At 35.2% G+C, this 17,820-nt stretch overlaps 1 protein-coding gene across 1 annotated transcript; it reads left to right on the top strand.

Moving 5' to 3' along the window:
- The first annotated feature begins 3,308 nt into the window (after positions 1–3,308).
- LOC103981566 (GDT1-like protein 2, chloroplastic) lies at positions 3,309–16,206 on the top strand. Its single transcript, XM_009398349.3, has 10 exons — positions 3,309–3,552; positions 4,840–4,993; positions 5,693–5,876; positions 6,871–6,918; positions 12,648–12,744; positions 13,011–13,171; positions 15,164–15,229; positions 15,383–15,433; positions 15,525–15,629; positions 15,736–16,206. The coding sequence occupies exons 1-10, from the start codon at positions 3,324–3,326 to the stop codon at positions 15,799–15,801; spliced, it is 1,161 nt and encodes a 386-aa protein (XP_009396624.2). The 5' UTR covers positions 3,309–3,323; the 3' UTR covers positions 15,802–16,206.
- The last annotated feature ends 1,614 nt before the right edge of the window (positions 16,207–17,820 follow it).

A 17,820-nucleotide genomic window follows, 5' to 3' on the forward strand; every position in this document is an offset into this window, starting at 1 on the left:
TCTTTTGCATAAGCCAATGCCTCAATTATTTAGAGTGTCACTCAACCCATTAATTATCACATTTTGTTGATCTCAACGAGATGATGCCTCTTTACCTCAAAGAAGTCTCATCGTAAATATAAAAATATTATACAATAATAAGAAATAATAATAATAATAATTTAATTATTAAAAATTGTAAGATGATTGAATAATATATATAGTCTATATGACTCAAGACCTAGACTCTTATGACATTACTTGTAAAACTATACTTCTAGTTTCATTTATATTATATATGCATGATTAATATATAATACTCTATTGTAATTTGCTTATGCTATCAATGATAATATAGTAGGAAAGCTACTATACTGTCCAGTATAGCCTTTCACTTATTTTTTAAAAAATGTTTTTCCGATCTAATGATAAAAAAAAGAGGTTTAAATCCACAGTAAAGTTTTCTAAATAATTCAAGCATTTTAAAAAATTCAGAACAACACAATTAAATATAATTATGTAAAAAAACTATGGTAATTTGTTGGCACATCTCATCTTTTAATTCTCTTTTCAATGGTTGTTTGAGTGTTACTCAAAGAGAACTAGCAATCTTTTTCCTCAAATATATTTTTCCTTTCCCTTTAGATGCAATTTCATCTTTCTCTCATCCTTCTTATTTTCATAATTTAACTTTTCTATTCCACAATCTTTCTAATACTGGTATCATTTGTTTTATAACGCTGTCAGACATACTTTTACATGACTCAAATGTTTAAAATGGTAGAAAACATGTGAGATGATATTTTTTCATAAAATATACATATAACATTTTCTGAATTATTTTCATTCAATAATAAGTTAATTAGTAAGTTGAGTATATGTGATGATTGTATAATAAATATCATGGGTGTCGATAAAGTAAAAATAAAAATGATTGATGGAGTGTGTATATTTTCGATGTAGTGTGTTATAAAGATATGAAAAATTTTAATTTTTTAAGTCTTTTAAATTTTCAAGGGTTGTATTTTTATTAATCGTATCATTTGAAATGAAGTACAATAAAGATATCAAGGAGTTGAAATTTGGTTACACGTGGAAGAGATGGTCGGTATGATAGTGAGATTTGTTTACAATGTAAAAAATAAAGGATAATATTCATGGTTTCCAAGATGTAAAGGTCTCTCTCCCAAATGAAATATCATCATCGATTTGATTACAGCTATATATCGGGCTAATTATATATTACTATTATAATTAGCTATCTTTAGTATCTCAGTCCTTGTACTTTCAAAAGTTATATTGAAATTCCTATATTTACGGAAGTAAAACATTATGATCCCTATACAGAATTAAAAAAAAAATATTATTGGAACAACGAGATTAAATGTTTTATTTTTGTATGCATAGGGATCTCAATGTAGCATTTAAAAGTATATATACTAAGATGCTAAAGATAACTAATTATAATGGGTAATATGTAATTAGCCCCTATACAGGATACATTGGCGGGCTGATTGAAATTAGGTGTTGGACCATGAACTTATTCAATTTGTATAGTTGTGATGATTCTTCGAGCCAATGGTTTAATTTTTGTAGCAGGCACGAAGTTGGAAAATACTATCAAGGTGGAGATTGTTAAAGTTGGTAAGTATTTTAAAGAGTCTTAATCATATTCAAATTAGTTGAGAGAGTTTTAATTAATTGAAACATCTTACTGAATTAGGGTTTGTTCCTATAAATATATCTAGAATCTTATATCAATTTTTTTATGTGTTTTGATTTTATGATTTTTTTTATTCTATTTTTCTCCCTCTAAACAGAAAGAGATGTATAAGCATAAAGAAAAGCCTAAAGAAGAGATGGATGAGAGGGGAAGGAAACATAGAATATAAAAAGATAGGATTTAAGAGAGGAGAATTTACACGTCTTCTCATCCCTTCTATGGACTATTGAAGAGAAGGTACGATGACTCTTTGTCGCTATTGATATGTTATTTGATTGTCGCTGTTAGAAGCTACATGAGAGAAGCAATAACATTAAACGATAGGTCGATAATTCTGGGGGTAATTCAAGAGAAGCAACAATGACTCTGGAGAAAAATAACGATGTTGAGCGGGTGATCTATGGCGTTTGCTACACTCTTTGTCGTTCCCGTGGGGCATCGAAGAGAAGCAATAGTGTCTCGTTGTTGCTCTTATTGACTACAGGAGAAAAACAATATGTTAAATGAACAATCAACGATGTTCATAGCACTCCTTATATCTCATGCGAGCTATAGAAGAGAAGCGACAACAATTATTGTGACTCTTGTGAACTATGGGAGAGAAACAACAACGTTCCAAGCACTCTCTTGTTGGCAGTTAGTGCTCATGATTGTTTTCTTATCACTTCATATTGCACGTCGGTTCTTCTTCACGATGAATCCCTTTTGTTTTTTTTATTTTATACAGTAAATTGATTTGACTCGATAAACTCAACTCGACTCATCCAAGGTGATCGATCTAACTTAGTCTACGAGTTGAGTCGATTCCATTATTTTTAGTGAACAAATTTGATCTGACCTACTAGAGCTAATCTGGACTCTAAGATTATACGATCATATGATTGCATTTAATAACATTGATGTATTCGTAGATGTGCGGAATAGGTTTGATGGAATTCATTCAATACCCACAAGCAATCGAACAATGAAAGTAGAGTGTGAGCATCACAAAATCAAATCAACAACATAACGCATTAAGTATCCTCTATTCCTATTTATGTAAATCGCTTATGCGACGATAGATTACTTGGATCTATTGGACGAATAACGATGATTTTTATTAGATAGTCCCGAGCTTGTTGTATCTATTAGACTAATAACATCTCGATTTTTAGTAGATTACTGGATCCACTGGACCAATAACATCACGATTGCTACCGCAGTCTCGAGCTTCGAACTACGAGTGTAAAGATAGAATAGAAGAGCAGGACTGAATGAATATTCCAATCATCGGGTTGGGTCAAGCGGGTTGAATTTGAATCGAATCCGACTCGATTTAGATCAGCGAATGGACGACTTGAAACATATCATGCGTGTCATTCGAAATGTTCATCTTCGTTTCCCCATAAAACGGAAATAATGCATTGGAAATGCAAGGAGAAACGGATTCCGCTGATTCGCGCGTCACGCAGCCTCTTCCTCGGCCACGTTCAAGTTCCTACGCGGCATACCCGCTGCGCCTATCTTTCTGATGATTGGTGAGCTAAAATCAAAGCGAGTGGGGACCATCGGTGGGCCCATGTGCCTTTTCACAGGGTGATTGGGAGGGTTCTGTTAGATTAGGTACGTAACAATTTCTGAGATGGAGATAAACCCGACGGAGTACTGCGCTGGGGGAAGCGAGCTGTCTCTTCACCACTCCGCTTCGGAGGCCCAAATGGCGAAGGCCGCGACTCCTCTCGCGGCGAGAGCGAGCGCGCTTTCTCGCCCTTCCAATCCCGTCCCCGCGCACCCCCCGCCGTCCTTCCACATACTGCCCCTTGCCTTACCCACGCCTCCCCTTCTCCATCTCCCCTTACACCCATCAGTTGGTAAGCAAGCTCTCCCCTCACCTCGCTTCTTCTATATTTCTTTGTTCCTGTAGGTGTGTTTGGGCTAACTCGAATTAATAGTTTGGATTATGCGGATTTGTTTACTTCGATACCTAAGGAGTATGATTATTCTTTGAATTTATATTTGGGTTTCTTATTATTTTTTTTTCTATTTTATGGATGTTCCGTCAAATTCTTGGCTTTCCGCTTTTCTTGGGTTAAAGTGTATCTTTGACCATCTCTGGTTAGGGTTTCTTCAAAACAAGAATCTCGTGCTCGAGTCTGAGTAAAATACTTTTGCCGGAATCTGAATGTAATTGTTGTTTGATTTAGGTGTGTTGGTCACTCCTAAGTGTAAGGAAACGCTTATTTTGTTCGCGGCACTGGTTTGAGCTCTGTAGTTCCTTACTTTGTTTGAATAAAGAATCTATCGCCGTCCAAATTCTAAAGTCTTCTTAACAAAAAGAGGACATGCTACTCAAAAATGGAACCTGGTTGACGTTGGAATTATGGTGGTTAAAGGAGAAACAGCACATCAGATGACCCGATGAAGGCCAAAACTTTAAAAGCATCAGTAAATAATCAACTAGAAAGGCAATGATCACACAGACATCAATTATCTTATAACATCTGGGATAAAATGATTTACCCAAAAAGCAAGGAAAAAGCTAGGATAATGGTAAAACTAGGCCATTGTGTTGTTGGAGATTGGGAGGTTAATGTTGACAATGCATAATAGAAGCTGGATATGGGACTAAGCCCTGCAAGGGTATAAGTCAGGGATAAGTCAAGTAGGGTTTGGATCGTGAAGGTAAATCGATGAGTGGTCTTGAGTTGGCAAACTTCTTCCATTTTTGGTGAACCCTCGTACCCGGAGAGTATATAAGCCACTTCATATTATGGTCATGATGATCAAACTAGTGTCATATTAGGAATCTATCTCGTGCTGCATAAAGAGGTGGTCTTTTCACTTAACCTTATGGAAGGTTTAGAATTTTATATACTTATTCCCATTACATATCTTCTCTTTGACATGTTTGCTTTGTACACCATTACCACTTATGAACCATGCATTAGTGAGGAGCTATAGCAAACCGGTCAAATTTGCTTAAGCTTTAGATTTATGCTCCTTTTTGCCATCTAATTTCTCCTGTGCTATCTGTTTGTATGATGCAATCTGCACACACATTATTATGGTGTTACCTGGATATTAACTTGTATTGATTCAGGAATACACATGAATTCTTTAGATGACAAATTACCTTCTAAAGCTTTTCTCCTCTGTAGTTAGATATAGATGCAAATCAAGGTTGAAACCAAAAAATTATGGTATCAGAGCTCAAGCATCCAGTGTTGGGGCTGGGAACTATGGAGGAGAGAGAGAAGAAAACAGCCACAGCAATCTCATGGATGGTTCTACCAGTGAGAATTCATCTAAATAGTGAGTTGTATACTATTCATTTTAAGTGTCCTCTTGTTATTATTTATCCACCATAGTTAATGGTTCATGAAATTATTTTTTATCTATTACCAAGTTTGGTTGTAGTTAATGGTGCATGAAAGTTCACTAAGTAATACAATTTCACAAAAGACAATAATTAAGCACTTCAATGGATTACATGTGTTTATCATTAAAAAAGTCCGTATGAAAACCTCTGTTTTCTTTTTGTTTGCTTCATAATGTTATTTTTGGATTTGACGTTTCTCTCCCATAGTATTGATCTAAGATGTGTGAAAAAAGTAAATAAAGCAAAAAGAAAAAAAAAAAGAAGGTAAGAAGCTAAAAACTTCATCTGCTTTAAAACATAAACCAAGTAGAATCTGTGAACCTTCGAAAACTTCTACCAGGATTTTTGTTCTCTGTACTCCATAGCATATACACCTGATTTTTATGTGTAATTCACAAAAATCTTGCAAGCAATTGGACACTTCTTGATAACATTAATTTACTTTTATATTCACTTAGGTGATGCCTTTGTAGGACTTAATATCCGTCTAGACACAAGTGATAGAAGATTTACTATTTGATATTCTTTGTAATATTTAGATGAAGAAAATTGTATATTTTTGTTGAGCATCATAGATGTAAGTTAAGAAACTAATTTATGTATGACTTAATTTGTATTTTATAACATGGCAGCCAAAAGTCTCTTTCTGGAGTCAATTACCAGCTGTCGATTGCTGGTGTCCTATTTGTTTCTGCAATAGCATTTGCACTTATTGTTTCCTTGAAGGGTGGTCCTTCTGCTCTCATAGCAACGCTTGCAAAATCAGGATTTACAGCTGCATTCACACTCATATTTGTTTCAGAGATCGGAGACAAGGTAATCAATTTATAAAATAGCTACTAGACCTGTTTTTTGCTTGTATAGTTATTGCTCATGTAATATCATCAATAATTTGTAAAACTACAATTGTCCTTTGATTCATTCTTTTTCAAATTTATCTAGACACCGTTTTTGTTATCTTAAGTTTGAAATTAATTTGCTTTCTCAACCAAGAATTCTAGGGTTACATGCTAGTGAACTTGGTAGGCTCGTTTGAGTATATATATCAAATGTTAATGTTATATGTCTGTTCACATAATTCTTTCTAGATCTCTACTTTTGTCTCTCTGTGTAATGGCTGAACCTGCTGAGAGAGAGTGTGTGTATGGGATGTCTATGATGGTTCCAGTTAATCAGTTTCTTTTAATGTTTGAGTTGCTTCTATGAAACTTGAAGTCTCCTCTTGATAATTAACTTATTTTTTAAACCGGTCAAGGAGTATTTGACATCGTCAACTGAAAGTCATTGTGTCCATGGTTGGCACATGCCGGCATTGTCCCATAACCTTGCCCACACACTAGGTGCAAGTGCCCATGTTCACTCATTAAATGTGTGGCATGTGACAAACACAACTACCAAAGCACATTTAGGTACCAAAGCCACGACAACCTGAACCTGCTGCACCATGCCATTAGGAAATTTGGCGATGGAACTGCTGCTATAAAGTATAAAGTTAACATTTTTTAAATGATTATTTAGGTTCATAATTCTTCTACCGGTCCCATCTAGTGCCAGTTCAGGTGCATTAACTGATATTCCTGACTATACCTACAGATATCCATGTGTTTCAACTTACATTTATAGGATGATTTACTTCTTAAATGATTATGTTATGGGCTCACATAGTTACATTTTCAAGAATTTGCATCTATAGTTGTTGTTTTCTTCTTGTCTGGTTTATCTATTATGCATCTTAACTTCAAATTGACTACGTTCAGATTCTGTTACTGATATACAGAAAAAAGTGACGGACTCTAGTCTTTTTTTGCAGACATTTTTTATTGCTGCATTATTGGCGATGCAATATGACAAAGCAATGGTATATTACTTGACCTGTTAATTGTTTATACATTCTTATCTAGGTGCTTACCTTGGGCTTTGAGTTAGATTCATGTGCATCCGTTTTATGATAGTGTCTGCTTCAACTTTGAGCGATCTAATGCTTAATGTCAATGCAAGATGTAGAAAGGGATACTTCTTGATACTTTCAATTAAGAGAGCCTTACAGAATTTATAGGGGTACAAGCTTGACAAATGAAGAAACTAAAGCATACAAAATCAGGAAACTAATCTCCCAAAAAAGGAGAAAATTTACAGAATCTGGAAGGTAATCTATTTGAAATAAAAAAAAATCTTCAAAATTGGGAAAGTAATATTCTCTTGATGAACGAAGGAACTAAATCATAAAAATTAGGAAACTAATCTCCTGAAAAAAGGGAAAATTTACAAAATCTGGAAGGTAATCTCCTTGAAATTAGAAAAATAATTTCATCGAAATTGGGAAAGTAATATACTCACATAAGAGGAAATAATCTCCATCAATAAACACTCCTCAAGCTGGTGAGTAAATATTTTCCATTCCCAGGTTGCCAGTAATATCTTGAAAGAAACGACTTGGAAAATCTTTAGTCAGAATATTAGTGAGTTGCCGAGTTGTCTACTTATGGATACATAGGTCATAGGAAATATTGATCATTCCATTATCAGTATTTTCTTTAATAAAATGTCGATCTACTTCACATGTTTTGTTCGTTCATGTTGAACTAGATTTTACACAATGCTAATAGCTGACTTATTATCACGATATAGTTTCATATTTCCGTCCCATCTTACTCCCAAATCATCAAGGATTATTTTCAACCATAATAACTCACAAATACCATGTGCCATGTCTCTGAATTCTGTCTCTGCACTAAATCGAGCAACTACCGACTTATTTTTTACTTCTCCATGTCACCAAATTTCCTCCTAAGATGGTACAGTAGCTGGAGTTTGATCTTTGATCAACAACTGATTCAATCTAGCCTGATCTGCATCAGTGTAGGCTTCTACAATATATTCAACTGCCATTGCTTCTAAATAAGATGCATTTTCCTGGAGTGAACTTCAAATATTGTAGAATTCTATGAGTGACCTTCAAATGAACCTCTTTAGGAAAACTCACTATGCTGATTGCATAAGCAATATCAGGTCTTGCATAAGATAAATAGATGAGATTCCCAACGAGTCTTTGAAATCTCCCCTGTCTGCTGACATGTATTAGCTGATTTGCATCTATAGCATCTCCTAATTTGTGATTTTGTTCAATAGGTGTATTAGCTGATTTGCATACAAGTATTCCTGCTTCAATGATATATTTTTGTTAGAAAACAAGAATTCCTTTCTGAGCTATCTCAACACCCAAAAAATATTTGAGCTTTGCCAAATCTTTGATCTCAAACTCTTTGGCTAGTAGATCTCCGAGTTTCTTAATTTCTTCAAGATTATCACCAGTAATAATTATATCATCAACTTATACAATCAAAGCTGAAATTTTACTAATTGGTGACCTTTTAATTAAAAGAGTACGATCACCTTGCTTCATATCTTACATTGCCTGTGTGAATCTATCAAACCATGTTCTAGGAGATTGTTTTAGTCCATTGATGTCTTTCACAATTTGTAGACATTATTATTTTTAAATCCTTAATCAAATCCTGGAGATGCTTCCATATACTTCTTCCTCGAGATCACCCCATGTAAGAAAATATTTTTAACATCTAGTTGCTGCGTAGACCAACCAAGATTAGCCGCTAAAGATAGTAGTACATGTATGGTATTCATTTTTGCAATCGGAGCAATAGATCTCGTATGTTTGAGATAGCCTTTGGCCGCAAACTTAGTCTTATACCTTTCTGAAGTACTGTCAGCTTTATATTTTACCCAAATACACATAGAGCTCGAGGATCAAGTTTATCACGATGTTGAGAATGACCATGAATAAAAGAGAAAATAAAAAATCTTTGGTGCGATATGACTAAAATCATGAAAATTGAGAAAAAAAGGGAAAAAACTCTGTAAAATAGTAATTAAAGCTTTGTTTTCCAAATCCTTCGATGGTAATTGATTTATTAAATAAGTAACAGCTAACACTACTTCTCCCCTATATGTCTTAGGCATCTTTTTTAAAATAGCAATGCATGTGTTACCTCAAGAAGATGATGATTCTTTCTTTTAACAATGTTTTGCTTTGGAGTATCCATGATCATAGACTTATGTTTCGCCTAGAGCGGTACGAAACAGGCAGCACGTACTGGTCCAAGTGCCAACCGATATGTAGACCGTCCTTGGTCTGGTCCGCCATATAAAGGGAAAGTGAGAAACCCTAAATCCCACTTCTATGTCGCCTTCACTTCTCATGCAGTCATGACTGATGTTGCAACTTCTTGCTATGACTTCCCGCCTCCATCTTCTCATTGCGACCGACGATCACTACTGGCAATCTTTGCTTGCTGCAACCTTGCTGAACATCACCACGCACGATCTTTGCCCTAATCAATGTTTGTTGTACCACTCGAGTCGGTATAGTACAGGCAGGACGAATGGATCTGATTGGTGATCGAGACATGGATTGCCCAAGTGCTCGTCGACATGCACCAGCATACCATGTGTTAGTATACCGGTACAGGTCAGCATGTACCAACTTGGCAAATCATTGTGACGGGTTCGGTACCTGAAATGACAAACCTTGCCCCTAATCACCTCTCAAGTATGCCTCTTCTCCTCTTCCACTTCCTCCTTCCTCCTCCATCTCATCCTCTTCTTTCCTCTTCCTCCTTCCTCCACCGTCCCTTCCTCTTCTCCCTTTTTTTCTTCCTCTCCGAAACTCTAATACCTATTGGTGTATGTGTGTTGGTACACTGATACTGACCAATATGTACTGGTCTGACAAATCTCAGAAAGGGGTTTGGTACCTAAAACAGCAAACCTTGTCCATGACAATTGATGTATTATTCCTTTAGTTTTTTCTTCTGTTACCTGATGTAAGACTTTTGATTTGAATGCCAAAGTGGGTTTGAATCATTTTATGAAATTTAATGAAGATTGAACTAAAATCAGATTTTTTTTCAAAAGATAAAGCCAGATTTTTTTTCAAAAGATAAAGCCATGTCATCCGAGAATAATCATCAATGAAAGAAACATACCAATGAGCTACAGGAATATTTGGGATCCATGAGGGACCCCAAACATCATTATGAATCAATGAAAATGGATGAGATGATTTCTTATTACTTACTAGACATGAAACACCTTATTGTTTAGTCAATTGACAAACGAACGTCACAAAAAAAATCATTGACATCTAAGCCTTGAAATAACAATGGAAACATGTTTTTTGATAAGGAAAAGATGGATGTCCAAGCCATAGATGATGAAGCCAACTTTGAATTTTATTTAATGATTCTTTTTTCTGAAAGATAGGATTATAATAAATAGTTAATGCCATTACCACTGCATTATTCAAGATAGTAGAGCCCCACCTTTTCTATGGCATCCAATCGTCCTCCCCGTAACCTGATCCTCGAAAGTATTACAGGATTAGATAGAAAAAAAAGTTACACTATTTTAAATCTCTAGTAATTTGATGAATTGACAAAAGGCATACTGATAGACTAGGCATATGCAATTGAGACTTTAAGGAAATGAGGGTGTTAGTGCAGTTATACCTTGGCCTGCAGTAGTGGTTAAACCAAGGTTTGTTGTATCGCTCGAGTCGGTACAGTATGGAGTGGTATGTACCAATCCAATTCGTCATTGAGATATGGCTCGCCCAAGTCCTCATAGGCACGTCCTAGTGTATTATGTGTCGGTACACTGGTACAAATCAGTACGTGCTGTACCGACAAATCTCTGAGACGGGTTCAACACTCGAAATTGTGAACCTTGGGTTAAAGTTAAACTACCATTAGCTATAACTTCCCGATTTTAGGACATGGGCTGTAGGATTGAAAGTGGTAAGATGAGTTGGTCATATGGTCAGTGGCTCTTGAATCAATCACCCAAGATTCGTACCAGTAATCTTTAGAGGCATTTAAACCATAAGAAATAAGATACTTACCTGATTGAGCTAGAGAAACAAAAGACACCATGTTTGTTTAGTGAAGTGAGGAAACTTTGAAGCTTTTCAGTCTTCTTTTTATTTAGCTCCTCAATCTCAATGTTATCAGACACCGAGCTTCCATGGATAGAGGTATCCTTAGACTGAGTGTAGTTTACTTGGCCTCCTCGTTGTTCATACAATTGTTGAATTCGATTCCCACCATTCTTTTCATAGAACCGTGGTTTTCCATGTAACTGCCGACATGTCTCCTTGTTTTGTCTTGGTTTCTAGTAATTAGTACACCAAAGGCCATCTTTGTAGTGTGGCATTTTAGATGACTCACCTTTTCCAGGATCAATGTTAGACGCTGAACCATTATGAGTGATCAAATGACTCTTGATTGTCTAACATGACATTCCTCCTTCCTTGGTTGATGACCGAGAAGACTTCATCTAGGGGTGGTAGGGTTTTCCAAGTACTTAAATACGTTCTTGATCATATTCCACATTAAGTCTAGCTAAAAATTCAAGATACTTTTTCTTTCAACAATTATTAGTTACATAGCAACATTTTTACTATGCACCATAACATTTTGGTAATAATCAAGTTTAAGCCATGATCCTTGATTCCTTTCATAATATTGTAGTACTCAATTACATAGAAAGTACCTTTATTTGTGGAATGAATCTTGATCTTAATTTCGTAGATCTGAGCAACATCTTTGACTTTAGAATATGTTGTAAATAGAAACATGTACGTTCCTAATCTCTGGATGCGTTGGCTTCCAAAGCCATGTCATGATCATCGAATCTTTGTCACCCTGGCAACAAACTTTGGGTCATCTTCTGTGACACCCCCAATTAGTCCCACATCTGAAGTGGGCAATGACTAAGATTGACTTATAAGGGTCTGACGAGTGTACTTTGATAACTCCAGCTTAGGCATTTTGGTCAGTGGTTTGGAAATTAGCCTATTAGACTTAGGTCGTGACATCTTCGCTTGGTATTATTAGTCCAATTAAGTGCCTTAATTTTCCTTTTCCTTTTAGAAAAGTGGACACAAGTCGGGAAGATACCTAATAGTTTTGAGCCTAATGGAGGGATGAATTTTTTTAAGTTCACTATGGAATGGTTTGATTAAGGACAAAACTAGCAAAGGTTTGGGTTGAAGAAGACACGAGGAGAAAAAGAGAGATTTTGGGCCAATGAAGAAAGAAAAGAGCTTTTGTCCTGGTATCAAATAGACTCTAATGCCATGTATAAAAAGGAATACTTAATACTTTCGATTAAGAACTTATAAGGGTACAAGTTTTACTAGTGAAGAAACTAAAATATACAAACTCAATAAACTAATCTCTTGGGAAAAAAAAGGAAACTGATAATTACAATGGGAAGATAATCTTCTTGAAATCTGGAAAATAATTTCTTCAAAATCGGGTAAGTAAATTTCCTCACAAAAAAAGAAATAATCTCCAAAATCACCACAAGCTTTTGAAACGGATCAAAAGCTTTTTTAGTTAAGTTGCTTTTTTCCAAACAATTACCAAATTTCATAAATGATAATAATTGCTGATGCTGATGCCTTTATTCTCTTAGTTTCATATTTGATGAATATGTAAATTTTTGTTCCTGTATATCTTGTAATGGTTCGTATTCTTTTCTTTTCTTTGATGTCCACTTGACCATCAGGTTTTATTTGGTTCGATGGCTGCTCTTTCTCTTATGACAGTCTTATCTGTGGTAATAGGACGGCTATTCAATTCTGTACCAGCCCAGTTCCAGACAAGTAAGTTCTAGATGATGGTATGGTAAGGTCCAAAAGACCAAAATTATAATATGAATAAACAGAAGAATGCATGGTGTCTGAATGAATTGAATATTTAAATTAGAGACACATTTTCTTATAGATATTAATAAAATGCCTAAGTGACTGTAATTTACCAATGGCGTAGATAGATATTTTTTTGCCAACAGATGCCTAGCATGCTACTCTTGTGATTCTTATCCATCAGTGCAATGCTTCATGGTACTTACAAACAAGCAATTTTTTAGCACTACCCCTTGGAGAGTATGCAGCAGTGGCTCTTCTAACATTCTTTGGTTTGAAGTCAATAAAAAATGCATGGGAAATTCCATCAGATGCTGATACAAATAGCAAAGAGAAATCTGAACTTGGAGAACTTGTTGAAGCTGAGGAGCTTGTGAAGGAAAAGGTTAAGATAGCCTGAGAAGTTTATATTTTGTACTTGTTAATACATTAACTTTATCTTTTTTCAAATTTATCAGTTCTATGCCATGTTGTGCACCATGAGGGAGAGTTCACTGCCATCTATCGTTATGTTTGTTGTTATTGGAATTAGCTACAATCCTTGGTATGATAAACTAATCAATTCTGATGTGCCTTTCAGGAGAGTCCATTTAGCAATAGGTCTTTGAAAGCAAGGGCTTGAACCAGGGAAACTATTGCAAATTAATTCACAGCTTGAGGGATTAAATAATTAAAAGCAACACAGTTGATTAGTTAATATGATATTTGCACCCTGTTCTTCTAGGTGACATTTAAAAGTAACACAGTTGTAGCCCATGTGCTCAATTTGATAAGTTTCGTGTATTCAATAGTATAATGGGAAGCAAAAAATTCTCAAATTTTATTGTTTGTTGTGGTAACTTCTTTGTCTCATTTTGTTGAATATGAAAAATGAGATTACCAATGCATGGATGGAATTTGATTTTGTTCTTACAAGAATCTTTTGCTAAATGTGCTTACTTCTGTTTAACTTATTATTGTAGTTCATCTGGTAGAATGTATGATCCACATTTTAGTAGTATTTTATGATTTTACGAATTAGACTAACTTTCCTATATTATGCCACATTTTTCCTTTCAGATCATTTGCTTTTTGTCCCGGAGCCTGGACATGTGCACTATGTGCATTCAATGAAACTTCTCTTTTTTCTTTCTTGTATTTTGCTTTATTACCATTTGATGATTTCTCTTTATTATTTTACATGCATATCAGCTTGTAAATATTTTCTGACTGAATGATAAGAAACGGGATATCATCATAATCCCTTTTTAATTCTGCTTGATATTTATTTTCATGAATGTATGAGGACAGACATGAAGAGTGTTTTCTCTAATCACCTTCTTTTCTGTCTCCTCCCTTTCGGTGTTCTAATTAGGTCTTTAAAGTTCTCAAAGTAAATGAGAAGAATTTATTTCTGTCACTATCCTTTCTGTGTCTCTACTATGTCGTCGACCATGAACTTGTGATTCTTCGTAATTCTAGTGGATTGCACTGGCTCTTTCCTTACAGTATGAAAGCCCTAGAAACATGTCTGACCCTATTGCTTATCAGTGCTGTAAATCTTCTTTTTTAGAATATCTAAACCAATTTAATCAAGGTGATGATTTTGTATGAAAAGCTTTCTCCCCGACATAATCCATTTTTTTCCATCTCGAACTGACTTTACAAATGGAGGGCTGTCTGAAGTAGCTCCACACTTCTACTACTTGGAGACTGGGTCATGTGGATGCCATTCCAGAATTGAGAATACTGTGGGTTAACTTTTATGTCATCCAGAAATTTATTTTGTTGCTCTCCTCATTGTAATATAGCTTCCTAGATAACAATTTAATCAACATAACAAATTAAGATGCTATCCTATTGGGTCATGTTAATGCTGATTGAATGTACCTTTTTCAAGAACTCATACCTGATTTTTGTTTATATAGGTAAAGAAGTAAGGCCAATCACTTTGGTGTATTCATGTGGAAAAAGTTATGATTGGTGGCTTGATCCTTTAGTACAAGTATTAACATTAATCTAATTGACATTTTTCATCCATGTGGTAATGGTGGCACTATTAATTGTTTATTTAAGTTTAGTGTTATGGTACATGGCAACTGTAAATGAAACTTTATTTGATTTGATTAGCTTATTGTTAACAAATTGAAGCAAATGTTTTTCTTGACATTGTTAGGCAATTCTATACAAGTAATTGAGAAGGTTGTTTCATGTTTGTGCTTGATCATTACAATTACACATATTACCAATTTGTATAATAGTGAGATTCAGGAAGCTAATATTTCAATCTTATTTTCTTCACGATGGTTGTATGTTATAGTACCATGTGATATCGATCTGTTTTTAAAGTAAGTGTTATAACATTTTCCATTGTTTGATGGAATCTTAATGCACTCAGGTAGCAAAAAAGCTTACAAATCCTTTTGAAGTCCTATGGAAGTCTTTCAGCCTTGTGTTCTTTGCGGTGAGCATTTTTTTGACATTTATCTTTATCTTCCTTTGTGAAGACACCGAAATCGAATGCATTTTATGAAAAAACTCGAGTGGCAGCATATTTAAACATGTCATCTCAGTAAAATGTACATTGCTTGTACAATTTGTTGAAATATGTTTCTAGGAATGGGGTGACCGCTCAATGCTGGCAACAATTGCTCTTGGGGCTGCACAGGTGTGGTTGTACGAATATGCATATGATTATCTTAAATATCCAGCATATATAGCAGCAAATATCATCATTCCAAGTTCATATTTTTTTTCAGTCTCCTTGGGGGGTAGCTGGTGGAGCTATTGCCGGACACCTAGTTGCCACATCTATTGCAATCGTAGGTGGAAGTTTTCTTGCCAACTACATTTCCGAGAAACTGGTAGGTCCTCATCGTTTATTTTTTATCTCACAAGTTGTCTGATTGAAATAATATTTAGGTTCGGATCTGGTTTGTGCTATGCTAAAAGATGACATTTAATTTTCAGGTTGGTTATTTAGGTGGTGTCTTATTTCTAATTTTTGCTGTGGCTACACTTCTTGGAGTTTTCTAATAGCTGGAAAGACATGACATTTTATTCTAAATCCATTGAAGAAACATTCTGTGTTCCAACGATACAACACAGGAATAAGGGGATTGTAAGGTGAGGTATATGTTCTTCCCCATGAGTTTAATTGTTTGGTTTCATGGTCAGGTTATTCGTTCTTGTGAGTTTAAGACGTTGGTTTCACCTGAAGAAACACACTGTGAGGTAGCCTGTAGAGTAATACGATATGTTACACCAATTTTACCTTCAAATATGGCCTGAGACTCTGAGCTTAAGCATTGTGTTGAAACAAATGGAACTGTGAGCAGAGCTTGGCGGTCCTTTCTTTTTTTAATTTTGATCTACTGAGATGTTCATGTTAAATGTATGGATTTAGTCTAATAAGAGAAGATACGTTCACTTTCTAGCACCTATAGGGTTGTCTCGGACAGATGTTGGCTTTGAGTTGGACTAATTATCAATAGGTTATGTTGCATGGGGCTGTTTGTAGACATTGCTATGTTATTTTACTTCCGTATGTCAGATTTTCCCGGTTATTCATATGGTTTATCGTTGTCTTATATTTGACTGTGAAAACTTAAACGAATAAAAAAAAAAAGTCAAGCCCACTTGATATCATTTCTGATTTTGATATTTTTTCTTAGTTTACAGCATATAGTAGTAGAACCTCTTTCATCCTGTTTTCTTAGAAGTAACATGTCTAGTGGTTTTTAATTTTACTTATCTAAAGATTGTAGACTGGTTCAGATATGCATGGTCCAGCGGGTTGCAACTATACTTGAATGTGCAAATATTGGGAAAAAAGGGAAAGTTATTATTATAATGAGTGAGATGACTTTTCTTTAGAAAAATAGTAAAAAAAAGAGGGGTAACTTTAAGAAGTTATTATTATAATGAGTACATAAAAGTTTCATATTCAAAGTCATAAGGTCGTCCTTTGTTACTCTTAGATGTGCGGTCAATCATACCAAAAAGGAAAAAAAAAAAGCATTTTACCTTAAAAAAGGTCCTCGGTTTTAGTCAAATGACCTTTCCTTAATTAGTTTTTATTTGAGGTATTTTTTTATCATTTTGATAAAAATATCCCTTGGTTCTCCATCAGTTGTCTTCTTCGTCGTCGCCCTAGTATCTATTGTGAGTGGCGTTGTCTCCTTCTTTTTTCTTTTTCCTTTCTTCTCCTCCTCCCTTCCTTTGATGCTAGTCCTTCCTCATTGCCTATGTAGTATCGGTAGAACGTGGGCAAGCACATGTGCCGAATGAGAGGAGCGCTTGGATGTGGGGGGGGGGGGGGGGGGGCGGGCTCGTCGGTAGGTGGTGTGGTGGGTGGCGTAGAGGATGGCTAACTAAGCAGCAAATGAGGGAATAAGGAGGTCGTTGTGACTGTGGCCTTGTGGGGGTGGGGGGTCATAAGATTGTCGCCCTTATACCTTAAACCCTTCTCCAATTGTCGCTTTGTGGGCAGTGCTATATAGACAAAAGAGGAAGGGGGTAAGGTTATCGCCATGGGCAACACTACACAACAGTAGGATAGGAGGAGCAGGGGAAAGGGAGGAAACAACGGGCGTTGTCACTTACGATGAGAGCAGGAGTTGGCAATAGCACAAGTGACGATAATTGGTCTATTGGTGGAGGGAAGAATTTATTATTTATATTTTCTTATTAAAATTAAATATTTCTAAGATAGGCTTTAGTAAATAAACATATATGTTCTCAATTTATAATTTAATTGTAATAAAATCTTTTCACTCCGAACTTATAACCCCATTTCTTTCTTCTTCTTTTTTTTTCTTCTTTATCTCCTCCTTCGGTTAATCATGAGGTGATATGAAATGATAAAAAAGACATAACTAAATGAGATGAATTGAAGATTGAATAAGGTGAGATGAGTAGTATTTGATATTTGTTATGATGATTTAATATTTTTAGGATTATATCCATTATGTAATAGTCCAAAAGATTTCATCTTCTTCCGTGTCAATTATATTAACTCAAAAGATGTCATGTTTTAGACTTTTGCAAACTACG

Source organism: Musa acuminata, chromosome BXJ2-4 (genome assembly GCF_036884655.1).
Source record: "Musa acuminata AAA Group cultivar baxijiao chromosome BXJ2-4, Cavendish_Baxijiao_AAA, whole genome shotgun sequence".
Lineage (NCBI taxonomy): Eukaryota > Viridiplantae > Streptophyta > Magnoliopsida > Zingiberales > Musaceae > Musa > Musa acuminata.

Coding starts and splice junctions, on each gene's coding strand:
- LOC103981566 (XM_009398349.3), top strand. CDS start 3,324: ATGGAGATAAACCCGACGGAGTACTGCGCTGGGGGAAGCGAGCTGTCT. Junction 6,919..12,647: donor TGCAATATGACAAAGCAATG/GTATATTACTTG, acceptor CTTGACCATCAG/GTTTTATTTGGTTCGATGGC. Junction 15,630..15,735: donor ACTACATTTCCGAGAAACTG/GTAGGTCCTCAT, acceptor TTTAATTTTCAG/GTTGGTTATTTAGGTGGTGT.